This window comes from Podarcis cretensis (assembly GCF_951804945.1).
Source record: "Podarcis cretensis genome assembly, chromosome: 6".
NCBI lineage: Eukaryota > Metazoa > Chordata > Lepidosauria > Squamata > Lacertidae > Podarcis > Podarcis cretensis.
Genome location: NC_137175.1, coordinates 98653125 through 98681047, shown reverse-complemented (window position 1 = coordinate 98681047; position 27923 = coordinate 98653125). Strand labels below are relative to the sequence as shown.

Sequence of the window (27923 nt, the reverse complement as noted above, 5' to 3'; positions counted from 1 at the left end):
TTCATTTTCCCACAAAGTCGAATAAACTGATGTGTCTCTCCAGGGAGAAGTGCTGTTGAGAGGCCTTTGGGAGGCCTTATTTTTCCAATGGCTGAAGGAGACAGCAGGCTAAGGTGCAGTGAGATCTGATGAGGCAAGAAACATGAGCAGGATTCCCTGCAATACACAAACATACACCCACCCACACCCCTCCGTGGTGTATGTCTCAGCACTTGGTGGTGATGGTTGTTTTTAACCTTTTCTCTTGCACTGCTTTCCTGATTAAAATCACCCTGCAAAGCTGCTCTTTGCATTGTAGAATTAGATTAGGTGTCTATGTGACACCTATTAGGTTTCCTCCTATTTTGTCAAAGAGTGCCTTTGAGCAGCAATTTTAATCAATAACATGACACAGATAAAGGGTTTAATTCCCTTCCTCTGGAAGCTGTGGCCCCTGTTTAGCATTTTTAATGTTTTTTTAAAAAAAACATAGGTTTGATCTTTAGGCATACCTGACCATTGAGTAGATAGAGTTACATCTAGGTGGTTTCACACCACAGAACCCCCCCCCCAAATACTCAATGGTGGTATTCTATGATGCCTTACTCAGAGGAGACATATTGAGTTATGTGCATTAATTCTAATGGGTCTACTCTCAGCAGGGTTACCATTGAATACCACCCAATGTGTTGGTGGAAAGGATGCTGTTTGCCCAATATTAGAAACAAGGAACATGCCTGTCATTCTGATGGCCACCGACACAGACATACTCAAATTCCATGGGGTCCTCCTCATCGGATGCTGAGCAATCTTGTTTCAAGGGCAGGGTTTGCTCTCATCTCAACACTCTCCCTCCGTGTAGCCTAACTTAATACTCTGCCCCCAGAAATGGGTGCCATTCGTAGCTGGATAAAGACAATGGTTTTTAAGAATTGTGAGAGCAGAAGGAGAAAGGCATTCCTTCCCAAGGTGTAAAGGGAAAGGGAAAGGTACCCCTGCCCGTACGGGCCAGTCGTGTCCGACTCTAGGGTTGTGCGCTCATCTCACTTAAGAGGCCGGGGGCCAGCGCTGTCCGCAGACACTTCCGGGTCACGTGGCCAGCTAACGAAGCTGCTCTGGCGAGCCAGCACCAGCGCAGCACACAGAAACGCCGTTTACCTTCCCGCTATAAAGCGGTACCTATTTATCTACTTGCACTTAGGGGTGCTTTCGAACTGCTAGGTGGGCAGGAGCTGGGACCGAACGACGGGAGCTCACCCCGCCGTGGGGATTCAAACCGCCAACCATGCGATCGGCAAGTCCTAGGCACTGAGGTTTTACCCACAGCGCCACCCGCGTCCATCCCAAGGTGTACACATACATATTTATTTTGTCCCACTTACACTTCTAGAAATAAGGTAGAGATGGCGGAGTGGGGTGAGTGTACCCACCAGAAGAGTGATCGCTTTTTAAGTCCCTTCTGCTCTCTGGGAGGAAATATAACACTATTCTCTGTTTCTGGACCATTTTATCTGACAAACCAAAACGGTGGGATGTACTCAGGGACACCGAAGGCAGCAATTGTTAAAATTTCCGATTACAGTTTCCTTATTTGCCACCGTCTGTCTGCGTACATATTCCCACCCCTTCAATTGTAACAAAGAGACTAAACCCAAAGATCAGCAACTATATTTATGATAAGTAGTGTAAGCAGCATAAAAAAAATTAAATTTGTGGGTCTGAAATCTTGCACTAAGCCAAGGATGAGAAACCCATGACCTTCCAGATGTGTTGGACTACAACTCCCATCTGTCAGCATGGGCAATGGTAAGAATGATTGGAATTGTAGCCTTACCTGTATCTGGAGTGCCACGGCCCTTCACTAAACTGACCATGATCCTGTTTGAGAATCTAGCACAATCATAGCCACAAGAAGAGAAATGGGGAAGTCACAAAACAACCCTATTTATAGAGGTGAGTGATTTATACAAATCTGAAACTTGGAGGCTCTGGAGAAAGTGAAGTCTTGAGTCCTGTGATCTTGCAAAGAGTCACCATATACCAGACAAGTGTCTGTGGGTAGTGCAAGTGCTAACATTCCAAAAGGCATTTGCCTAACCGAACTGCGCAAAAGAAGAAAGGTCACAGAGAAGACTCAGGGACACTTTATTTCATACTGGATAAAAAGCTGAGTAAATAGTTTTAACTAGTCATCTTTAAATTTGCAGTCGTTCAGTCTATGTGCAATCCAGAACACAATCTAAAACACAAATTAAAGCATTCTAGAAATATATATGTGAATATATGAATATGAAAAATCCAATGGGAACATCTTCCAGTGAAATGAAAACAAGTCTCAGGAGACTGTAAATCACATTCATTCCAATGAGGAGAAGTTCTAAGTGGAATTTGCCCATAATTTTTTATATATTGTATAAGCCTGCAGATAATAATGGAGAAATATAATGAAATCACCAATAACATGTGCATTATTAAATGACAAAAGTAGGATAAAAATCTAACTTAACTGAAAATAAAGCTATCACAACCCAAACGTCTCTGTAGTAGGCTCCCCAAAAGTTGGTGATTTTGTTGGTTTGTTTTTAATTGCATCTTCCCTCCACCTGATTTGCATACCAGAAAGATTAAATAGAGGATGCTGCACAACTGCACCTTATTAGAAATTCTGGGCTTCTGCCAAGGCTTCTGCGGTATGAAGTGGCTTATAACAATTTGGCTTCACAGGCACATTGTTAAAAATGTGCCTAAAAGGAGATTACTTTTTGCATTCGTTGTGGCAGTGTTGAAGAATAGCAATTCAAGCAATTCAAGGTAAGCCCCCTAAGCTGGGTAATAAATGCAAATACACAGTGCCAGAGTTCTTGCTTTGGTTTCTAAGGACTTCCTGTGCTGTACAGGGCAGTGATGCTTTGTAAAATGGATGTTCAGTATTTTAATTGGTCTAATCAAGTCAATGGATAACTACTGATATGGCAAGGTATGAACATGCTCAAAAGGAGAGACCAATCACGTTAATCTCAGGTTTTAAAAAATATTTTTTAAAAAATATTTTTAAAAGCTAAAACTAAAGCATGGTTGGTATTGAATATGGGAAACCCAGGTGCTAGAAAGAGATCGGATCACCTGATGACATTATACATAACTGATCATTAGGCAAATGTTTTTCTTTACATTTAACACCTATAGATGTTTAGAGAAAGAGATGGCCTGTCATTTCACAAACAAAGGATCTTGAGGGTCTTCATTGGTTTCACAAGTTTATAGGTTCAGGTCTGAGGCCTTGAATTTGAGGTCGCTTCCAGACTACCTGAGCATTCAACCTGATTTGTTTGAATAAAGTTTGTAGGGAGGTTAGATGACACAATCTGTTTTCTGAACATTCATTTTGATTTGCTTGTGCGAAGGTTATACAATGTTTTGTCAAGCCATTGTTCTCTCATACTTTCCAAGGCATTTTCTTGTCACATTCCTTACTGGGCTGTGGATTCTGGAAACCAGTCAACCAGTGAACTCACCTGGCAGCCTTGGAACAGAAAATCTTTTTCAGCCTAATCTGCCCCACAAATTTTGGGGAGACAACACATATTTGGGAGGATTTGGGAGGATAATATGGACTCAAAGAGGGACAGGTTGAAGATGTCATAATATTTTTTAAAAATATTGGATCATTTAGAGGCATCTTCCAAGACACGTTTTGATGATGTTGAGAAGCACTTGCCTTGAGCATCCATTGGGCTCTAATTGCTTCTCTATCACAGACTGACTAAATTCTTCCTTTGATGAAGCTACTGGGCTCAACCATCCCTGATCCAGTTCTGAAATCACTGTTTTCTGCTTGGGACAGGAAAGTGACAGGGGTGTGGGAACTTGCACAGAATCTGCCATACCACAACTGATTCAGGTATTCTCCAAGTCACCCAGAATGCACTGCAATCTTGATAAAATTGCTCCCTAATGCTTATGGTTTGTTTCATCTAAACAAACCATGAGCAGTAAGCCAAGAGCAAACCTTGACTAATGTACATGGTTTGTTGCAAGAGAAACATGACAGCTTAGTCTGTTGCTTCTTTCCCAGCAAGGAGAGAGAAGCAGAGAAGTACAGCAATAAGTTTTCAGTAGTGTGTGCAAGCATGCTGCCTGTTCACTGACCATAATTTGTTTTTAATTATGGCTTAAATTGATGTGTGAACCAGGTCTATACTGAGAAATCGGGGGGGGGAGCATAAAATCCTCATTCTCACGCTGTAATGGTTCTTTAGATGTTTGCCTGAGGCTAAACAATAAAAACAAATAGATTTGTTTTCTTTCTCCTGGGAAGCCTGACCCTTCAGCCATGTGCTATATTTTTATATTTTCAGCATGGAAACAATTTTTAGAAGTTATTTTTCTTACTCTTCTGAAAACAGGTTTGTCAAGCCTTTGTTTATTTCATTGCATGTCACATGCTGTCTTGTTAAGCTCTCTTTCCAGGACCCGAGAGAGCAGGCTGCTAGTTTAAACATGTTGACAAGCTCTTTATAATTTCAGAGGGAGAGAAACAGAACAGGTTCAGCCTAAGCTGTAACCATGCAGGCTGCCTCATACATCATGGGCTGGAAAATCTGCCTCTAGGGGAAGAGGAATCTTGACAGCTTGTTCTGTTATCAGCATCTCAAGGAAATGTGTGTTCCCAAAAATGGTCCCTGGGGATTAGTCAGCCTTTCCCACATAGTTCCCCACAAACAAGTGCATATAACACCAGGGGATAACTGATGGATCACCACAAAGCATGGGCTAAAACCAAGGTTGATCAATCACTCATTGTCATATCATTTCCCAGGAAAATAAGATTATTTAACCAACTTAGATTAGTTATTGCCTGGAATTTCCTTTCATGATGACTTTTTTCTTTAAAGACTGCATCGTATGTCTTTATAATTTAGAAGAAAATAATTTGTTTATTGAGAAATTTAAGAAAACTGGGAATGATGGTTCTAGTCCAGCACTTATTTGTAGTATATGTAAAACTATTTAACTGCATTGTAATGAAATAGCCTGGTGGTGCCAGATGAAGTTGAATGACTGCACTTGGTGAGGCAGCAGGTGGAGACTGGCTGTGTCTGGAGCCTGATGCATATGGAGGGTGGAACAAAAGGCAAAAAAAAAGCGTGTTCTTATACCTGACTCCGAGATTTTAGCCTTTTCGCCTAGAAGACCGGGTGAATGGGGCTAAAACCCTGAAACTTTAAGTCAAGCCCTTAGAAAGGATAACTCTGTTTATTAAGGTTGCTTATACACACTTCATACATTGCAGTCACTAGTTTGCTTCCCCCTTCTGTATCCGTATAGAAATAATAGGATTGGATTGGTGCCTAATCCCACAGGACGTTCTACCCTGTCTGTAAAGGGACATAACTAGTGACTTACTGCTACCAGGAAAAAGATGGAGTTAGGGCTGGCTAGAAATGAGCATCTGTTCATAGGATGTCAGCACATCTTGAAATTGGAGTGAGACCAAAGACTTTCTTCATGACAGGCAAGCTGTAATAAGATATTTTCTTTGGCCAAGGCTGGTTTAAGTAGTGGAGTGGCCATGTACATTCAGTGGGAAATGGTTCTAACCCTACCTTGAAATAGAATATTAGTGACCCAATTAGGTCTGTCCTGTGGAGTCTGACCAACAAGAATGTAATGAACCAAATCTTTATACAGAAAAGCAATCTATCCTCCTTCTAGAGCTGTCTAAATTTTGTATTTTCTTTTCATCTTGAACTTAAAGGGGTTTGTCATCCTGCTTTTTATTGTGCCTTCTTTTTTCTTTTTCTTTTTAGCATTTAGGATTAATTCCCCCATCCCCCAGATCGCAGAGTTTTCAAAAATAAGGGGCAAATGAGTCATTTAGATATCATGAACTGGTCAATGGCAGAAGGGGTTTTATTTTTATTTATTTTTTAATGGGTTTTCTGTGGGAAAAGGTGAATCTGGATTAACAGTAGGGTAGTTCTCGCATGCTGTATAGCTGACTCATTCAGCTATGCATCCACAGGCTGGGATTGCAAGATGGTGTTTAGCACGGCTACCTTTTCTCTTCATTTGGGTTCAGATGCATTTCTATTTCCATGCAGTTCACAGAAAGCAAAAATCTAGATAGTTTATAATTAGAATACAAGTAACACTAATTTTGAGGTTAAATACCACTTTGGCAAGCCTGCCCCAGAGAGAATGAAAAGACAAGACTTTGCTACAGGTATTTTCATCACAATTCAGAAAAGAATACTTCTGGAACATTACATATGCTCCTGCGCATGGGCTGTGCACTGGCACTGGGAATTATGTAGGTTCATTACAGTTATTATAACCTCACTAAAGCTAACGTAAGAAATGGAAGTAAATAAGAGGCCTGGGTTGCTAAAAACAAGCCACACTGTTTAGGCTGGAATGGTCAGATTTATTTACCTCTTTGTCTCCATTTCCAAGAGTTTTAGTGTGTTTTAGTAACTGCTACTTGGGGTGGGTATTTTGAAAATGATATAATTGCACATCCCTTCCCTCAACTCCAGTAGAACATGCTGGAGCGACATCAGTTGCTGACCAAAAAACTATCACTTTCTCTTCAGCCTTCTTCACAGTGGAGCAGGCTTTGGTGTAACTTATGATCCACCAAGCTGCATGTAACCCACAAGAAGCTTGACAAACCTCTTGGCTTTCCTGCCTAATTCCCACATCCCCATGTCAACATATAGATCATTATTGCAAGCTGAGTTTTTATACCATCAGTTTCATGTGGCAAATGTGTCTTTGAATGCTCCCTTAATTGGCAAAGAGCTGTAATTTTCTGTCATATTCCTTGTTTTGTTTACTGAGGCATACTAAGTGCCTGCTCTCACCCGATAACAATATATCTGAATAACATTCCCTGGATGAAACTGCAGTAATAAAATGACCTAGTGGATAACAAACTTTTGACGTGGGAGTATGTGAATATGATCTCAGTGAAAGAATTAAGTAAAAAGGCACAAGAGAGTGAATGTCATTTTTGTGGGCTGATGCGCATCCTTTTCCTTTCTTATCTTCCTTATATAGCTGAGTCATGCTGTATCCTCATGGCTACTACAAATGACAGGATGACCTATGCAGGTCAAAACCTGTTTTCTATAGTAATAGCCCTCAACCTTTTCAGACCAGGGACCCACCCTTAGCCCAAGCAGGCAATTGGAGACCCACTTTTTATTGTCACACCATATATTTTCATGGTGGTATTGCTGCTGCTACCAACCAATAGGTCCAGCTGCAAGTCACCAGTGGGTCCCAATGCACCAGTTCAAGACCCCCAACCTCCTTATCTTTGATTAGACACAGACATGCGATGGATAGGTGATGGGATAATAAATACAAGTAGCATAGGCTTCAACAGTTGACATCTGTTGTATTTTAGGTAGGTGTGCCCATCTAATTACTTTTACTTTTTTTTTGGAAACAGTGATATTCATGGAGAAGAACAGAAATTTCAGAAATTGTAATATGAAATCATCTGGAACAGCAGAGAGACCAAAACAGTGTGGGCAAAACTTTTAACAACACAGCCTTTGAACTCTAGAAGCTTGATATATATATATATATATATACTGTATATATAAAGCAAAACAACTACGCAGATGACTAGCAAACGCTGGCTACTGATAACTGGAGTAAGGAAGTAACGGCGCTGCTTGGGGTGGGAGTAGCAGTTCCCCGCACAGCTCTGCCACATTGCTACTTTACTAATTCCTGATATATGTTGGAACGCACAAATCTGGGCAGAGAATCCTTCTCCATCAGCATGAAGATTCTCTTCTGGGCCAGGTCAAAAGTGCTCACAGATGGCTCCACCAGGTTCTTCATGGTCACAGATTTGGTGAAATGGTCAATGTTCACCTAGGTAAGAAGGAGGGGGGAAGTGATTATCTGTGGAAATCAAACCAATCCTGTTCCTTCACAGTGTTATTTAAAGCAAGGGAGCTACTAAAAATATGTTTTGCACTTGGATTTATGGCAGAACTGCCAACATGCCTCTCCCATGCAAACTAGTCAGATGGGGGGGTGCAAATTATAAATAAATAAATAAATAAATAAATAAATAAATGTTTGTAACAATGGCAAACATGAAACCAGGAATATCAGAAATTAATCTGGGCCATAATGCAGTGAACATCTAGAACACAAATGCAAAAATAATTAAATATTTGAATTTATTTGCAATGTAGATTGTGATTTTTTTGCTACAAATGCCAGTTATGAAGCTACCTCATTCTGAGTCAGTCTTTTGGACTTTCAGATGGAGCATTTTCTGAACCCTGCCACATGAGATCCTTTTAGCAGGCGATGCCAGGAATTGAACCTGAGCATTGAGCTCTTGGCTCTTCCCTAGAATAAGTACATGAGTCTTGGTTGTGGGCTGTATGTGGCAGATGTAAAATTTCAAAGGATACAAATTTTAATTTGAAAATGTTGGCAGAGCCTATTGAAATTAGCAGGCTTTGAATTAGAGCAAAGTTCTACTACAACTTTAATTTACGGTAGATATTCAATTTTTTTAAAAAAAATTAAAGGTGTAAAAGTAGAGTTCCCAAGTATATTGCATGATGACTGGGAAGCAATGCTGTAACTGTCACTTCAACAGCAAATCATTATGATATACAGTCAGGGGATAGTTTAGAGAATTGTCCCGTGATTTGGGGGATAATATCGTAAGATCATTCCACTAGAGACAACTCTTAGCATACAGCAAATTTATGAACTCCTTTCAATGCAAATAACTGACCTCTTTGGGAGCCTCACTTTGGATAAATTCCTCATAGATCTTCTTGGCCTTTTCAGCCATTTTAGCAGGCACTTTGATTTTCTTATAGTCTTCACAAGCAATCCAGAACTCAATGTTCTCCTCGCTGAACTCGGATTGGAGGAAGGTCCTGAAGCTAGCAAGACCGTCTGCGCAGGGAAAAATTGGGGAAAGGTCATCATTTAAAATAATGGATTCACCATAATCCTTTCAAATAAGAGAGAACATTGGCTTCCGACATGGAAAATGCAGATTCCCCTATTCAACATCTGTATCGCTTTTCTTCCTCGTACCTACAAATTGTATCAGAACGATTTATTTCTACCCCAACTTCTTATTCCAGTTCCACTTTCTCTTGTTTGAATCTATCACATAATAATAAGTAGTTTTTGGAGGAGGATAATGTAGCAGGATTCTAGCAAGCCATACTAAGGGACTATTAGACACAGAAGCTCCAGTTCACATGAAGGCAGGCTATATGGGAGAGGGAGGAATTTGTTGTGCTCCTTATGAATGGAGACAATGGCATTTAAATCACTATGTCCTTAGAGTCTAATTGCTCTAACTAACTTGTGGCTGCAATTCAACTTCTGCACATGTCACATGCCTATGAATTGCTTGAAGCATACTGGGTTTTCCCCTCTGTCATATTGCCTTACTACCAACAGCTTTATTACCTCTATATCTGGATTCCTCCATGTCTCTAGTTTGTGGCACAGTACCATTCAGTTTTCATCCAAAGCCCTTGTGTAGTGTCATTATTATTAAATACTTATGACTGCACTTCTACCTCGTCATTCCCAAGGAATGATTTAACCTGCTCACACTCACAACCTGCAAGGACTCTAACATTGCTAGAATAGGTGCTCCCAGTAGTGGGAGATCCCGCAGCAAACTCACATGGATTTTGCAGGAGTTTCTCCAGAGAGTTGCGCCACAGCCAAGCCTCCTCTGGTGATGGTCTGAAAAGATGAGAGGGGAAAATATTTAGGCACACCCATTAAAGTCAGTGAAAACAGTCACTGGTAAAATATAGCAGAAATAATTTGTCGGTGTTTGAAGGCATCACAGTGGAGAAGGATTGAGAATAATCACTTAGCATTTTGACTTTATTCTTGTTCAAAGCACTTCACACACATAATTTAACTGCAGCCCTGGAAGGAAGATTGATGTTATCCTCCCTATACGACATATGAGCAGACTGATGCGCAGACGAGTAGTGACTCGCATAAGTTCAGCAACTGAGTTTATGCCAGAAGGGAGAGTCAAACTAGGGACCTATTTGTTTGCAGCTCATGGCTCAACTAGATGAGGCAATGGAGATCTAGGCTAACATCTCCATTCTCTTGTTTATTTGTTTGTTTGTTTGTTTGTTATGTAAAAAACAGACCTGGGGAACGAGATTTGGAATTAGGTAAAACCTATGGGTGCGCAGACTCCATACTTCCTCAGGCTCCAGGTTTGAGTGATGCTGCAAACTTGAGGTACCAACTCCCATCTGTCTCAGCCAGCATGGCCAACAGGGACAATGGAGTCCTACAGATTCCCACCACTGGCTGCCATACGCCCTAACTTTCCTGGACATATCTGGAGTACTGCAGTCAGAAGCAGTGTCCAGGCAGAAATCGCTAAAAGGTCCAGGAAAATCCGGATGTATGGCATGTCAGCAGTGTTTTTGGTGATCTTCCTTAAAAATAGCTCAAAAACTTCTTTTTTTGTGAATTTGCCCAAAAAGCTCAACAACCTTCAAAAGCAAAGCTTAACTTTCCATCCAGATTTTCACAGTTTGAAATATGGCAACCCTAAATTAAGCTGCTTTAAACTGGTGCTGTTATCTTTCTCTCCCAAGGTCATTCTGCCTATAAGAACAGCCCCAAAAGAGCCTGGTTTCACTTTCTCTTTTTCCTTCTTGGTTCTCTCTACTTCATTCCTTTGCGGTAATCTGTATACAGTATAGTATATTTAAGTGCTAAGTTTTTAGTCTTATTGTCATAGCTGTCAAATTTTCCCTTTTCTTGGGAGGAATCCTATTTGGAATAAGGGAATTTCCCTTAAAAAATGGGAAACGTTGACAGCTATGCTTATTGTAAGTGTAAGTTAAGGTTTTGCTGCAACTTGATTTGTGACTGTTATGCTCATTTGCCTTCAGTAAATAATACTGGATGAAGCTGGTTGTGTCTGCTAACTATTTGTTGTGACTTGCTCTGGATCGTTATGGAGCAAAACCATGACAATCACACCATACATTTTCCCTCTCGTGGCACACAGTGTGCTGGAGTGAGGCTTGGGGAAAGGCACTTTATGATCCCACATTCTATGAGCGAGGGAGAAGGAATTCTACATGGGGTAGCAGTATTGGGCCATAGTCCTGTCTTGAGTATAACACACAGTTCTTCCCTGAGGCCTTGAAGTACCATGCAGGGGCTCCTACACTGCTTCCAATGTTCCATTTTTAACATCCCCAGTTTATTTTGTGTGGAACTAGGCAGAAACAGTCTGGAGCAGAGTGGGGAATGATCCATCTCCATCTGTATCCCTTGAGTATTCATTCATTCATTCATTCTCAAAAGTTCTCTGAAGGCTGAACTCTTTCCCCGGCTTTGGCTGTGGTTTGGGGTCTGCTTCTGTCCCTCCCAGAGATCCAGCATCAGTTCCCACGCCCTCCTAAGGGATGTAGTCAATGACCCCCTTTGTCTCAGGCAAGACATGCCAGAAGGTTCTCACAGCAATGAAATGGATAATAATGATCTGATTTTACTCTTCATGGATAATAATGATCTGATTTTACCCTTCAGGGCTTGAAATTAAAGAGTTTATCGACACTTCTTATTGTCTCACTGCTTTCCCCTGGAGGAAACCACACTTTAGCGCTCAATTGGAGCAAATATTGTGTTTGTTCTGATTTAAAGCTAAAGCGCAGGTTTTCCCCAGGAAAGGGGAAACCGATCAAATCTGTGTTTTCTGGGCACCGGACAAGCGGAAGTGTGGACAAGCCCTCAGTGATTAGTTTAAGACAAAAGCAGCACCAGCCAAGTATGGGGTGGGGTGTGTGGATGCAAGCTGGCAACATCACTCAAGGGGGAGGGAGAAGAAGAGAAGCCGCTGTGCCATAAACCTGCCTGGTTCAGCGAGGTGATGCATATCTAGAGTATTTCAAGGCAAACAACCACCAGGGTGGTCCATGAATGGAGAGCTGGAGGCTGGGCATGGATCTGGGAATCCCAGACCAAATAAATATGAGTTCTGGGTTGCCACTTCTGCCATGGATTAAATGTGTGGCCTGGGCAAATAAGTCAATCAGTTACATTCTCTCTCCTCCCTGCTTCTTCCTGTCTCTCTCAGCTTCAGTTCCCCATATGTACAGTGGTGCCCCGCAAGACGAACACCTCGCAAGATGAAAAACCCGCTAGACGAAAGGGTTTTCCATTTTTCGAGGCACTTCGCAAGACGAATTTCCCTATGGGCTTGCTTCGCAAGATGAAAACGTCTTGCGAGTCTTGCGATTTTTTTCGCTTTTTTCTCCCTTCTTCTATGCCGCTAAGCCGCTAATAGCCGCTTAGCCGCTAAGCCGCTAATAGCCGGTAAGCCGCTAATAGCGCTAATCCGCTAAGATGCTAATAGGGTTGCTTCGCAAGACGAAAAAACCACTAGACGAAGAGAATCGCGGAACGGATTCTTTTCGCCTTGCGAGGCACCACTGTAAAATTAAAATGTTAGCAAGCACCTTATAGTCAGCATAGTAGTATACTTGTAAAGCACTCTTAATTGTATAAAGGTAAATACTGTTAGGACTCCCACCAGGGGGTACACAGATGTAATCAAACTGCATTATCCCTGGTTTTGTCAGATACACAAATTTCCCTGTAGGATTGAGCTCATAGACACCTCCTCACATTCACTTTTCAGGTTTTTTTAAAAAATGAAGTGTGTATTTTTTCTATATAAAGGTAGCAAAGAAACACCAAGATGCATAAACTTGCAAGATGCTTGAAAAAAATATTTATTAAAAAAGATAAAGAGCATTGTCCGGTGTGTGGAGGAAGGCAGAGGAAATCATGGCTATTTGGAGTGAAAGTAGCCTAATTTCAGGAGTGGAAGAAGGTGGGATGGAGAGGGAACACAACTCCTGTTTGTACAGATGTCTCTATGTACATCTTAAGGCAGCTCTGTTCAAGGAAGTTTTTAATGTGTGACATTTTAGTGTATTTTTGGTCTCTGTGGAAGCTGCCCAAAGTGGCTGGGGAAACCCAGCCAGATGGGCGGGGTACAAATAATAAATTATTATTATTATATTATTATTATCTATGCTTCTCCAGAGCAAGAGAGTTTGCAAATTTCACTCATGTCCATCCACAGAACTCGCCCAGACTTCAAGCAGGGCACTCCCTAACAATCTCTGTCAACATCCCACTGGGAAAATTGGGAAAAGAGGGCAGCATTTGTTGGGCCTGCGCAGACCACTGCAGCCCCCACTCACACTGAAGGACACATTCAGGAGTTAAGGCAGCATCCAAAGGAAATGGCAGGTAGCTTTTATGAAGAACACCCTTCACATTCCGCTTGAGAAGGCAGTTGGGCATTGCATGGCAACTGGTGGAGACAAGACCTGGATGAAGGACCCTCCATGTGGGTGACATGGTATGAACTGAAGCACTCCATCCGCCCAACCCCCAAGAAGATTCAGGTGAATGTGCCTTTTGATTTTTCCTTCAGAAAGCACATGCTTCCCCCAAGGCTTGAGATGGTGAAATCCTGGTCTTAACTGTTTATTTGATTGCAGTGTAAAGTCATGAGGGCCCTTGGAAACAGCCCTGTGGGACTGCTGGTTAAAGGTAAAGGTAAAGGTACCCCTGCCCGTACGGGCCAGTCTTGACAGACTCTGGGGTTGTGCGCCCATCTCACTTAAGAGGCCAGGGGCCAGCGCTGTCCGGAGACACTTCCGGGTCACGTGGCCAGCGTGACATCGCTGCTCTGGCGAGCCAGAGCCGCACACGGAAACGCCGTTTACCTTCCCGCTGGTAAGCGGTCCCTATTTATCTACTTGCACCCGGGGGTGCTTTCGAACTGCTAGGTTGGCAGGCGCTGGGACCGAGCAGCGGGAGCGCACCCCGCCGCAGGGATTCGAACCGCCGACCTTTCGATCGAGACTGCAATCCTATATAATACTTGTCTGAGGGCAATCCCAGTAGAATTCAGTGGGTCTTACTTCTGAGTAATGTGGGTTCTTTGGCATGAACCCACACTAGAAATTATGGCAGCAATTCTGAGCCACAGAATTTAGGGTTAGGTGTTACATATTAATAAAACTTCAAAAAAAAACTTGCATAGGGAGAGTATGAGGAAAGACAGAGGTACACAACTATTTTCCCAGCAGAAAAGCAACTGTGGGTTTATGCCCCTGCTGCTTTTCCCTGGAAAACCCACTTTTTGATGATAAATCAGAATCAACATTAATCTGCAGAAAACTTGATTAACATTTGCTCCAATTCAGTGCGAAAGAGCTGGTTTTAAAGAGGAAAGCTCTGGGGCAAAGAAAAACAAACAAAAAACCCCATGCTCAGACAGGGAGCTCTAAAGAGTAGACCTCTGCCTGGAAGAGCAAAAGTTAAGTGTGGCTGAGCCCTAGTCTTAGGACAACAGCAGTGCTTAGGTATTCACCACGTCTTTGCAAGCAAGGAGGCTGGGAAGAAAACCAGAACAACTGGGCAAGACTTCCTAGCACCCCTGCCAGGTTCCATGGGCACCAGCTGCCAATGTATGATAGCAGGGACCATCCACTGATAAATCTTCTCTCTCTCTCTCTCTCTCTCTCTCTCTCTCTCTCTCTCTCTCTCTCACACACACACACACACACACACACACACCCCTAATTGCCAACCCCCCAAAATGCAGCTTCCACACACTAGCAGTGACTGCAGAGAAATGATGGGTGATTTTTATCTAACTGGTTTTTCACAGTAAGAAGAAATCCAAAAAAAAATGTAAAAAAAAAAGTATAAGTTGACATTTTGATGTTGTGTGAATGCCGCAAAGGGCCAGTCCTGATTCCACAATAGACCTCCATCTGGAAGCACCCTAGGGCTCCATTCTGATCTGGAGAGATAAGCTTCTGCTTCCCACGCGCGGCCTTAACAGTGAGAATCGGGCTCCCCGGACAGCTACAGAAAAACAAGCTATGCAGCTGCCTGTCTGTGTCTGTGTATTTAAGCATGCATCTACTTTGGCAGTAATTAATGGGGGGGGGGTCTGCATGATTCACAAAATCAGAAATTAAAAATAGCAAATAGTAAAAATAAGCAAACCTTTATTCCAGTAGGAATAATAGAAAACAGAATGCTTTCCTCCTTCCAGAAACTCAGAGGAGCCGCTGGCTGACAAGATGAGACTGCTGTTTCCATTATCAGGACAAGATGAAGCACATCGCCTAATTTGTTCTTAATGACTTTGAAAAGGAAAAGTGCACAATCTATCTAATTTCTGTCTCTAATGATTGTTCAAACTAGGCCAATAACAGCCATGCAGATCACAATGCAATCTTCAGATCAGTCTATCTGCAGAACCTTCGTTAGAAGTAATTGGAAACAGATTCAGGGCCAAAAAGCCAATATACAGTAGTTTCCCTTCTCCCACTGAGGCCACCCTTCTCCGTAACAAAAGCAGATGCTACTGGTGTTCATTTTGTTCCAATTCCTGGAACTGATTTATCTTCAGTACAGATGGGAGACTGTTTTCCTTCAGATAAAACTGACAGTGATTAATGCTGTGGATCAGCAGGCAGTAGTGCCCACAGGGATCCAAGGCGAGCATAAATGGAGCCGTCCACCACCAAGATGCCTCCCAGCAGCTGATACCATTAACTATTGTTTTTCCTTGCACACTTCCTATAAAACTCTTATTCTTCTAAACCTGCTAATATACATCTGAAGTTTTATTAACTGACAGGGGATCAATATATCGACTCACAGTCCTTTGACAAGCTGTGAAAGCCATGGGATCAACATTCAAGCTGATTTTATTTCCCCTTTTGTAAAATGAAGTTTAATTCCCTCATATATCACAGGGGCATTTAATTTCCTGTTTAAACACTTATTTCTAAGCCCTGTTAATGCCTGCATTAATGTGCAGTGTCATCAGGATTCTGGTGACAGACAGCTCTACCTCTCTTTTCCACCTATAAATCCCAGGAAGGCTGTGGAACTCCTGGACAGGTGTCTAGAGGATGTTTTGGGACTAAGATGAAGAAAGAGGTACTAAGTCTTCAGTTGATCCTGGATGGAGCTGTGTTCTGAAAGACCATCTTTATAGCTTTGGGCAGGGTTCCTCCAGGGTTAGCATTGTCTGTGGAACACAGAGCCAGGTATGCTTTCACCAGCCCATGCCACTACGCCAGTTGTTTCCTACATGGGGAAAGCTGATCTAGTCTTGGTTATGCAAGCAGTTGTTACATTCAGACTAGACTATGGCAATGCACTCAGAATGTGGAGCTTCTGTTGAAAACGACTTGGAAACTTCAACTTGTACAGTACAGAAAGAGTCTGCTCATTGTGACTAGGTGGTCAGAACATGTTACACTGACTCTGTACCAGTTGCACTGATTCTGGCCCCAGTTCCCAAGCTGACCATACATAATTTGAGACCACATTGCATGAGACACCTGTACAAACCTGCCTGTGCCTTCAGTTTGGCAAGGGAGATCCAGATTGTTGGCCTGCCTAAGATTGGTTGAAGGACAGGGACTTTTCAGTGGTGGCTCGACTCTGGAATTCCCTCTCAAGGGGTATATAGTTGGCTTGACCCCTTCAGTCTTCTTGTTGCAAAATGCTTTGAAGATCTATTTGCTCCAAGTGACTTTTTAAGTCATGGATGCACTGCTAACTGGCTGCTGTGGTTTGTGCTATTTGATGTTGACTCGTTTTATTTTAAAATGTTGCTTACCTTTGGATTTTGTCATTTTAAAAGTTCAAAGAGGCTGACAAGGGTATTAAAATGAATAATAAGCTTCAAATGTTTTGCAAAAGTTCACCCAACCACACTTTCAAAAGTAACATTGCTAGAAAATGGCCTTCAGCAAAACGGAAAAACGTAAACAGCAGAAAACAGGGTCACAGAGTGGACCAATTATTATATCCTTACTTCTGGACCTTTGCTGGCTTTTCTGGCTTCTCTGGGTAAGGGATAATCAAGTCAATAGCCGAGTCAGGCTTCTGGAGCAGTGTGCCCAACTTCGTCTTGATCTCCTTGGCTCTGGAGGGAGAGATATATGAAAAAAATATATATGTAAGTGTAGCTGACATTGTATTCAATAAATGCTAGTCTGAGACAGTTGAATACATTTGTCGTAACTTATAAGAGGTAGTTCTTATAGAGGTAGTAACTTATAAGAGGAAGTTGCTTCTACATTTGTTTGATTCAGTGGCAAAGAGCAGATTTTCCCAGGGAAAGTGACAGGGCAAATGGAAAACCACTCTGATCTGTGCTTAGAAAGCACAGGACAAGCGAGAAATCTCTTGGATCCGTGCTGTCTAGGCATGGGGCAAGGGGAAATGTGGACGAGCCCTCAGTTGAAGTGACCTTAAACCATTCCTCCTCACCTTATTCTGATTGCGTAGACATCTCCCCTTTTATCCTGGGTATCATCCAGTCTACTGGCCACATTCACACCATGCCTTTAAAAGACTCTTCTTCCATTTTAATAGTTGTATCTTCCCCCAAAGAAAAGTTTTGGAAGAAGAGTTTGGATTTGATATCCCGCTTTATCACTACCCTAACATTCTCCTTTCCCTTCCTCCCCCACAACAAACACTCTGTGAGGTGAGTGGGGCTGAGAGACTTCAGAGAAGTGTGACTGGCCCAAGGTCACCCAGCAGCTGGATGTGGAGGAGCGGAGACGCGAACCCGGTTCCCCAGATTACGAGACTACCGCTCTTAACCACTACACCACACTGGCTCTCAAAGAGTCCTGGGAAGTGTAGTTTTGTAAGGGTGCTGGAAATTGTAGCATGATGAGAGGGGTCTCCTAGCTACTCTCAGCATCCTTACATTTCCCTCCTACCACTACCTAGAAGTAGAAAGTGGTTTCTGCACATGCTGTAGAGGAACGTGAGGGGCAGATGGGGCTCTTCCACTTGGGAAGGCAGGAGAAGGAATACTCTGATCCTAAACCTCCACTGCCTTGTGGAATATCTACATGAGAAAAAAAGGCTAAGGAGTAAACCCTACACAAATTCATAGTGGAGTCCCTAAGGCAGGTGGATGACACCTTGTACACCTCCTTCCAGCAACTCCTCCAGCTAAGCTGGTGCCAAATATATTGCTCTCCTTTCCTTTCAGCCACTTCAGCAAGGCTGAGGGGGGGGGGGTCTTGTTGTCTGGGCAGCCCAGGACAACCCCCCCACACACACACACTGCTCAGGCTTGCGCCACTTGGGTGCTGCTAATGCAGCAGTTTGACCTCACTCCTGATGGTGCCCTCCATTGTCTCTCGAGATGGACAGGTGCCAACAATTACTACTTGTGGTGGTGGGAAGTTATTTCCCACAATGTATTTTTTGCAATCTTTTATATATATATACTTCACCATTAAAGCTGAATGTTGGGAGATTCAGGACAACAAAAGAAAGAAATTTCTTCTCACAGCACATACCGTAAGTAAACCATGCCACTCGCTTCAGCAAGATGTCATGTCACCCATGTCAACAGCTTTAAAAGGGGATTAGATAGATTCCTGGAGCAGCAGCAGCAGCAACAACAACAACAAAGGCTATTGATAGTTATAGCTACTAATCATGGTGGCTTTATACTATTTCCAGGCTATCTCTGAATGCCAGTTCCTGGGGAGCCTGAGCACCCCATGTCATGATTGCAGTCTTCCCAAAGGCATCTGGTTGGTCACTGTAGGATATAAGATACTATATTAACATTTATTTATTTATTTATTTATTTATTTATTTATGCATGCCCCGCCCATCTGGCTAGCCACTCTGGGTGGCTTCCAACAAAATATTAAAATACAGTGGTCTGTTAAACATAAAAAGCTTCCCTAAACAGGGCTGCCTTCAGTGAGATGGGCTTTTGGTACCACTGAGCTGGGCTCTTCGTTTATTCCTACAGGGAGCACAGGATGCCCATGGAGGCTACCCTATTTATCCTCACAACAGCCCTATGCAGCAGATGGAGAGAGGCTATGACTGAGCCCAGTGAGCTCCACAGAAAGCAGGAGTGAAACCCGTATCTCCCTGGTTTGTGAAAATCACACTAGACACGCCACCACAATGATTCTGCGATCTATAGAGCTCAGATGATGGATGAGGGTGGGCAAGGGAACCAGTGGGAGAATGGGGAAGGGGCTGTAAGCAGCTGTATCCTGTATTGGTGGCTCAAGTAATTTGAAAGCCTCATTAATTTAAAAGTATATCAAATGACACAGTGTCAGGGGCTGCCTGGCCTGCTTTGCCACCTGATGCAAAACAGGAAAGTGCCATCCTGTGTGCCTGGCCCCCACCTCCACGCCAAAGCCTTGTTTCACATGGCTGTGGCTTCGGGTGAGACCTCATGAGCAGTCCAGGAGATTTTCCCGGGCTCTTGCGATATCTCACTGGAAGCCACCACACTTCTCCCGTGCCACTTCTCCCGTGGCAATGGCTGTGTGGTGCACAATCCACAAAGCCCAAAGTGGACTGCTTCCTATTGCCTTATTAAAAGGCCGTCCCTGCACAGTGTTCTTTCCTTTCCTTTTCCTTTCTTTCCGTTTTTCTCTCTCTTTTCCTTTCTCCGTAGGCAGGAAATCTCAAGAGTTCTGAAGACTGACCGTTATGTTCTTGGCTCTTTGGACCCTGGAGTCAAAATCTTACTCATCCATCTCTTTGGAGGACGTCAACAGATGCTAAGGCTATTTCCATAATCAGTAGTTCCAAGAAATGTATTCACTTGACCTGGGAAAAGCCTTTTTCACAGGCCAAAGGGTGGCTAAGTCCCCATGCTCTCTTTTGACCGAGGTTTCTCTTGAGTAAGGATACTCTCATTAGAAATGCATACTGAGAGTGGATGCAAACGGAACACCCCACCCCACCCCCAATATGAGAAAAAATACTCTGTATTCTGGGAGTCCCTGAACCTAGAAATAAACACTAGTTGCTTTAGATACTTCAAAGAAAATATACTTTTTGGTATGCAAGGTTTAAGCATGCAAGAATAGCAGTTTTTTTTGGGGGGGGGGTATATTTTATGGCTGTGCCAGACTAAGGGAGGTTCTCGCAGGCTCATCCTCTAAAAAAAAAAGAAAAGCTGCTTTGAATTTTCCAATGGGTAACTAAAGCCTGTTTAAGTTCTGGGCAAATTTCACCAGAAGTGGTTTTCCCTTTCACCAAAGTTTCTTAAGCGATATTATTTGCTTATCCTCAGGTTATCAAATGAATCTCCTATATCAAAGCAAAGACCTCTTGGATAAGCAGAACTCCTCTGCAATTAATGCAGATTAAAAACCATAAGCAGGAGAAGCTCTGAAAACTTCTTTGGAATGACAGAGCTTAGGGATGTTGCCTTCCTGTGCTTCTGACATCTACTGATACCACACACAACTGGGTGTCCAATGAAGCATGGACTCAGACAGGTACATTTCCTGCTGGCCCATCCCCAGAAAGTTAGCCAAGGAGATTGCACCCAGTTTGGGCCCTGTTCTATCTGCACAGCAGTTGCTCAGTCAGTTTTATAAATACCTATTTTATAAATAAGTATTGTCCTATCTCTAAGCTGGGAATGGCTGCACCTGCTGAATTTCTGCTTAGATCAGAACTCACTGGCAATCCGCATCTCAGGTGACAACAGGACCACAGCCCAAAAGTCATGTGGGAGCAAGCCAGATGGGATGGGAGCGAGAGGCAAGGAGCATTATTAGTTCAAACAAGCAAGCAGATTCTAGGCACAGTAACCCCTGTACAGAAGGACAGTGAGCGGGTGCTCAGTCCACCAATGTCTTCTCATGAGGGCGGGGGGGGGGGTGACTCCAGCCTATGGGCCAAACTTGGCCTGCCAGGGGTTCAAATTTGGCCCACGAAGTCTTTTACCCAAAGCATGCCCTCCTGCCCCAACCCTACATCAGGTGTGGGGCAGGTAAAGATGTGGCTGCCAGAAGGCCAAATTCCCACGAGAAGGCCAAACTAAACATGAGGTTAATCGCAATAATGTAGTAAACATACACACCAAGTTTAAGTGACTGCTGTGAGGTGGTAGAAGTAGGATTAGGATTCTTGTGGATGTGGAGGAGGGTTCAGCCGTTTCAGCTGCCACAGTCCTGATGAAGCAACTATTAGCCTTATCAGCAGGAGGTAGTAATGGATCATGTCCCCTCCCAAGCTGTAAGCCATGTTTTCATCTATGTTCAATATTTATGCTGTGCCCAATAACAAAAGTTATCTGAGTAGTTTATGATCCTTCTTTCCCAGCTGCATTTAACTTAAAAACAAGCATCTCTCAGTGTCTTGTCATTATTTGGCACTGTGGCGTTGCAATTAATTCTGTGTGTGCTAGACACTTCTAAATTCCTGGAACCAGTAAGTGTTAGAATTTAATCAAAGGCTTCTAATTCCAGGAAATTGCTGGACCACTATAAGCCCTGGATTCAGCAAAGTGTTAAAATCTAATCAAACCCTTGGGTGTTAAATGGAGTGATACTGCATTAATCCCTCAATTTAGCAAGTGTTAAAAGTGTTAATTAAGCCAGGCTAGCCCCCAGGTTAAAAACAAGCTTAAAAACAAGCATCTCTCAGTGTCTTGTCATTATTTGGCACTGTGATTAGATTTTAACACTTTGCTGAATCCAGGGCTTATAGTGGTCCAGCAATTTCCTGGAATTAGAAGCCTTTGATTAAATTCTAACACTTACTGGTTCCAGGAATTTAGAAGTGTCTAGCACACACAGAATTAATTGCAGCGCCACAGTGCCAAATAATGACAAGACACTGAGAGATGCTTGTTTTTAAGCTTGTTTTTAAGGGACGCAGGTGGCGCTGTGGGTTAAAGCCTCAGCGCCTAGGTCTTGCCGATCGAAAGGTCGGCGGTTCGAATCCCTGCGGCGGGGTGCGCTCCCGCTGCTCGGTCCCAGCGCCTGCCAACCTAGCAGTTCGAAAGCACCTCCGGGTGCAAGTAGATAAATAGGGACCGCTTACCAGCGGGAAGGTAAACGGCGTTTCCATGTGCGGCTCTGGCTCTGGCTCTGGCCAGAGCAGCGATGTCACGCTGGCCACGTGACCCGGAAGTGTCTCCGGACAGCGCTGGCCCCTGGCCTCTAGAGTGAGATGGGCGCACAACCCCAGAGTCTGTCAAGACTGGCCCGCACGGGCAGGGGTACCTTTACCTTTACCTTTACCCCCCAGGTTGACAAGCCATTAAGACAAAGCACAAAGAGACTTTGCGTGGGACAGCAAATAGGTGGGGCCGCTCCCTCAACAGATAAAGCCAGGGTTTGGAGAGTGGGGAGCTATGTGAGCTAGAGAGAGGAGTTTTGTGATCAAGAAACAAAGCAGCGAATAGGAGAGGCAGAGCAATGTTTGAGAGCCATGGTGGGGTCTGCCTGAATCCAAGGCTGCAGCTATGGGAGAAGCAAGACCCTCTTGGGGTGCTGATGCTGTGAACCCCTCCATCGTAGGTCCAGGTTGTATATATGTGTAAATCAACCATATGTGATAAAGACACCACTGTCTCCATTGTGCCCATTCCCAAAAGGAAACATGAACCCTGTGTCAGTGTCACAATGCATTTACCCCAGGGGAGGAACTCGGACCTTATTTTGGTACACAGCCTGTGGAACAAGTAACAATGGCTGAAGCTGGCAACCCGTGAGAGTCTGAGTCTTGCATGCCCCCTTTCTCACATCATCCAGCTCAGTCACAGAAATAAGATTAACAGTTTATTGTAAATCAGCAGTGCTAAGTTGGTGCTGCTGCACACATGATGAAATAACTATTAAGTGTCCAGACAAAAACCAAACGGTAAAAGAAGATAAGAAAATGTGGTTGTCAAAACAAATCATATCTAGTTGTATTACCAAGGGTCCAGTTTTTCCAAAAGCAACTATGGAAAAAATCCATTGAAACATAAAAAGAAATCAATTAATCCCGTCCCATGATCAGGAAGAGATCAAAAAGGAGGTGTGTTTGTTTGGCTCTGCAAAATAAAATGGCATTCACAATAAAGGGAATTGTTGGCTTATTCACCATTTTGAGGTTGTATTTGCACCAACTGGTTTCCTGGGACATATTCTAGGAAGCGCTGGTGCCCTTTCCCTTTCCACTCGTGTTGAAATTGCCTATGACCAGGGCTTTTTAAAGCCAGAACTCACCGGAACTCAGTTCCGACTCCTCTCAGGTGGGCACCATTGCCATTCTAAGAGAATGAGGGAGGTGTTCATGGTGAGTTCTGGCACCTCTTTTTCTAGAAAAATAGCACAGGCCACAACTACTAACATTTGTGGGCTTTATGAAATTATCTTTCTCCTAACAGGGATTTGAGTGACCAGTACAGTGGTAACTCAGGTTACAGACGCTTAAGGTTACAGACTCCGCTAACCCAGAAATATTACCTCGGACTAAGAACTTTGCTTCAGGATGGGAACAGAAATCGCACGGCGGCAGCGGGAGGCCCCATTAGCTAAAGTGGTGCTTCAGGTTAAGAACAGTTTCAGGTTAAGAACGGACCTCCAGAATGAATTAAGTTCTTAACCCGAGTTGCCACTTTAGTATAAAACTGTAGAAAGGAGACATATATGTACAAGCAGCAGATCCCAAAGTCATTTAGACCGTCCCCACAAAAAATAAAATAAAAAATCAAGAGGGTTTTTTTCCCTTTTTAAGTTGGGACCTCTGTGGTTTTTCATTGGTTAAGTCTTCATGTTCTCATATTATCTTTGGCTTGCTATTCTGTTTCATCAGATGAAAACCAGGCTTTTTCTTTGATGGATAGTTCTTGTCTTGTGTCTTTCCACACAGATTTCGGCCCCTGCCCTTGTTGTTTTATTCTTTGATCACGATGCCTCTGTTGTCACGGCCTATGGCTAATAAAACTCATGGACAGCACCCATTTGTTTTCTTTCATCACATCACCAGGCACACCGAAGCATTGCGCCCAGAGATGCTGTCAAGCAAAGCTGGAATTGAAGGATGGCGGACACAGCAAAGCAGCAGGTGTTGACACAGAGCAGGTGTGGGACGGGCACAGGAGAGAAGCCAGGATTCGGCTCAAGCAACAGGAACATTTGGCCATAAGGGCAGCTCACTGACATGGCAAACTGGGTTTTGGGCTATGTGACTTCACACTGCCGGTTAGGGTTTCCACATTTTAGTACTGCATTCTCCCGGAGCCCAAGCCAGAATCTTTTTCCTCTGGCAGCTGATCAACAAGCAGGAGTCATCGCCTGTTCCGCTGCTTTTCTTTTCTTTTTCAAAGGAAGAATAAGCTACATATGCCTGAGCACATTATGTTTATCACAATTCATCAGAGAAATGCTGGAGGGTTTGCTGCTAACCAATGGAAGGAATTGTTCTCCTCATGCAACCTGTCCCGTCTCCCGTCCGCTGCTGCCCCAATCTTCCAGCTTATCTCACTCACACATTTACACTCTTTTCTTTCTGAAGTCCTTGTCTCTGCCAGCCCTTTAGCAATATCAAAACAGTAGTGAAACACAGCACATAATATGCCTTGTGAAGCCTTAAGCGACTCAGGACCTCAATACTGTCTCTTCCCATATGAACTAAGACCATCCCCTGAGGCCCTTCTTCGTGTGCCTCCTCCATGAGGTCCAAAGGGCGGCAACATGAGAATGGGCCTTTTTTCTGGTGGCCCCCCACTTACGCTCTCCCAGAGAGGCTCGCATGGCACCTTCATTCTACATCTTTGGGTGCCAGGCAAAAACGTTCCTCTTCAACCAGGCCTTTGACCTTTAACTATCTATGGCCTTTCAGAAGTGGGTGGGATATTTCTTATGTACTGGGGGTTTTTCCTGCCCCGCTTAGTTTTAATGCATTTAAATGGGTTTTGCTTGCTTGTTTTTGTTGGTTGGTTACAAATTGTTTTGAGTTGCCTTGGGCAAGATAAAGTGACAAACAAATGTAATAAATATTACTACGATGAGAGGTCAGTCCCGTTTAGCAAAGATTGATGCTAATGTTAATTAAAAACATGCTGTTTGCTGATCCAGTTCATTTCATTTCTTCCTACTGAGCAAGGCTCAGGTATGACTGATTAAAAGCTTTTTATTGCTGATTGAAGACAGTTTCTAAATTGCCATATTGTCACTTCTAGCGCCTGTGAATTGTAGAAGCAGCTGGCGGGGTTGAGGACTTTTCATTGCTGATTTCCTCCTCTTTAATCTTTTCATTTTCACACAGTGAAATAACACTAATGCTATATAAAAAAATAAAAATTTAAAAATAAACGGAAGATTTCTACACTACCAAGCAAAATAAATGATCAGTCTGTGGCAGTTACTGAAAAGTTCAAACAGTAAAAAAAAAAAAAAGACAAATATAATCAGTAGCCCACCCCCCACCCCGTCATGTTCTACAGAAAACAGGCTGAACTAGCTAACAGGATGCTTTTAATTAAGGACACAGGAGCCCTGGAAACTCTCAGTGCCACTTTGCCTGGCCACACTTGAGAAGTTAGTGCCGTGATTGTTTTCAGACAACCTCCATTCCCTGATCAACAATCACATATGAAACAGAGGTAGAAAGATAACACAGAAAATGCTGAAATGCAAGATTGTAATCTGAATTCTCTATAAAAAGTGAAAGAATGGCAAACTGGAGAAAAGTGTGTGCATGAGGATGCAGCTTCTGCCCCCTCCTCCTCCTCTTCCTCCTCCTTTCAGCTCCCTCAGTCTCCCCCCCCCATGTATTTTCCGCCATCTTTGTTTCTCACCACTTTCTCTCCTTTGTTTCTCTCGCTGGGCGTCCCCTCCTGTCTGATGCACCCCAGGCCCAGTGCAATATAAGAAAGGGCTAGCACTGCCATGAAGAATTTGCCATAGGGAATGTGTGTAAATAAGTGCTGTTGAAAAGTCAAAAGCTGTGTGGTTATAAATGCTAGGAATGGTTGCTAATGTGTCCAAAGTCTTAAGAAAAAGCTACAGAATTAGTTTACTGTCTTCTGTATTATGTAGAGCTGCTTTCCCATGTAGTTCCTTCTTTTTAAAAACCCATTGACACCCAACAAATCCTGAAAGGTATGCACTTTTACTAAGAAATCCAAGCTAGCACCAGCAGTACATGACAAACCCAAGAAGGGGCTGCACACGGCATGCTTAGTGATTGCCCTCCCCCTACAAGCCAAATATAGCTTGACCCCACTCCTGAGTAATAAAAAACACGGACATCCTGGGTTTAAAGAATGACCAGTAGCCCATTGCCTTGCTTGTGGTGACAAGCTAGAAACAAGAGAGTCACTACTAAATAAGAAGACCTGCAACAAAATGTTGCAGTGTGGTGTGCACTCTCTGCTCAGCCCTCCAGACAGTCAGCATGTCAGCTTTCCATCCTTTTTTTCAAAATACTCCATTCCACGCGATCTCAGAAAGAGGAGAGAGATATTTCTCTTTCCACTCCCACCAACAGACACCTAGCAGGGTTGTTTAGGGTTTAGTTTTGCTGTTTTGCTTCATTAGGTGTCCTGCTTCTGCAAAAAAAAAAACAAAAAAATCCAGCCCTCAGATACTTCTCCCTTGTGTAGGGATGGTGCCATTTTGGCTACATAAGGATATACTTGCGCTGCAATTCTACCCAGCTAAGTGAGGTTGACTGCAGCTTTAGCTATGAACATATAGAATCCTTAGCACTTAGAATACTGAAAGTACTTCATCCACGATTGCACTAATCTTTATGATGACCTGTGGAAGCAGGATCAGGATGACTGCAGGTACAATTCCTGTGCAGAAATTATCTGTTTAGCTGGGCTTGATGGTTTGGATTCACCCAGAGGGGTAAACTCCTGGAAAAGGAAACCTTGTAAGAAAGCAGCAAATCTGGAAACCTTCAGGCCTCCAAAGTGTTTCATCAAGAGACAAAGACGCTTCTTTGCTTTTGTTTTAAGTTAAGATCTCTATGGTTATTATCAGCTGCTTATAAAATAAAAGTTTATACCGTTATCTCATCTGTTATTTGGTTTAATGGCTGTTATTTGGTTTAATGGAAATCCTAATATATTTATTTCAGTATTGTTATCCTGATATTTCAGATGGCCAACTGAGGCTTAAAGGAGCACAGTATATTTCCAAAGGCCATTATCATTCAGCTCATGCCTTAGGGCTAAATTAAAGGCAGGCCATGTGCAGAATGGGACCTGTATCAAATCCATATAAAGTAGAATGTGTGTGTGTGCAAAGGAGAATTAAAATGCATTAAAGATGAACAGAGTAAGAGCTAAGCCTTCTCCCCACCCACAGTCCCTCTCAAGAAAACTGCTGTTAAGACATATTTTTTCCATTCCAGCATGGGTTTAAAAATGGAAATAAATCCTACTGGGATAAAAACAAGTTTTTAAAAGGTAGTTTGGGTGGGGAAGCAGAGATGGCGGAGAATTCAGCTCACTCTCCTCATTCTTGCTTTGCCTTAACAGAACCTTCTATGGCGTCCTTCAAAATAAGAGTTCACCTCTATAAATCCAAAATTTAATTAGCTTTCTGGTTCCATACATGCATAATAGAAAACAAATTAACTCAGTTAATCATACTTTTCTGTTCTGTTAAGCCACCTTATTTCTTTACTGTGTTGGTGAAACTCATTTTATACCATCCTGACACCACCGGCACAGTCCGCCTGGCACTTCTCCTGCACAATCTTCACTAAAATGAATGAGAGCAGGAGAACATCCTAACATGCTAGGGATGTATTTTCTGTCTTCAATGTACGCTAACTCTCGTTCTAAGAAAAGGCTGCTGTGTTCATTTTCAGCCCATCAACCCATTAATTTTCCTGTTTAAAGAGACAAACTGGTTCTCTCACCTCTCCAGACATGTGTGGGGCAAGGCAGCTAGTCCTTTGCACATCTTGCCGTGTGGTTATTGTGTCCTTGATGCCAGGCAGATTGTGTGGGGAGGCTGAGACTCCGTCTGGAACGCGGCAGCCGGCTTCCTTTCAGAAATATATAGAGGCTGCCTTGA

At 43.1% G+C, this 27923-nt stretch overlaps 1 protein-coding gene and 1 long non-coding RNA gene across 2 annotated transcripts; one reads left to right on the top strand and one right to left on the bottom strand.

Moving 5' to 3' along the window:
* The first annotated feature begins 679 nt into the window (after positions 1–679).
* Positions 680–5907, top strand: LOC307218403. The gene is made up of 2 exons (XR_013839957.1): positions 680–948; positions 1328–5907. It is a non-coding gene; the product is annotated as an uncharacterized lncRNA (long non-coding RNA).
* Positions 2109–27923, bottom strand: LOC307218402 (regulator of G-protein signaling 5-like). The gene is made up of 5 exons (XM_079980653.1): positions 27766–27923; positions 16910–17020; positions 9677–9738; positions 8759–8925; positions 2109–7872 (listed from the first exon to the last, which is right to left on the bottom strand). The coding sequence occupies exons 1-5, from the start codon at positions 27807–27809 to the stop codon at positions 7711–7713; spliced, it is 546 nt and encodes a 181-aa protein (XP_079836779.1). The 5' UTR covers positions 27810–27923; the 3' UTR covers positions 2109–7710.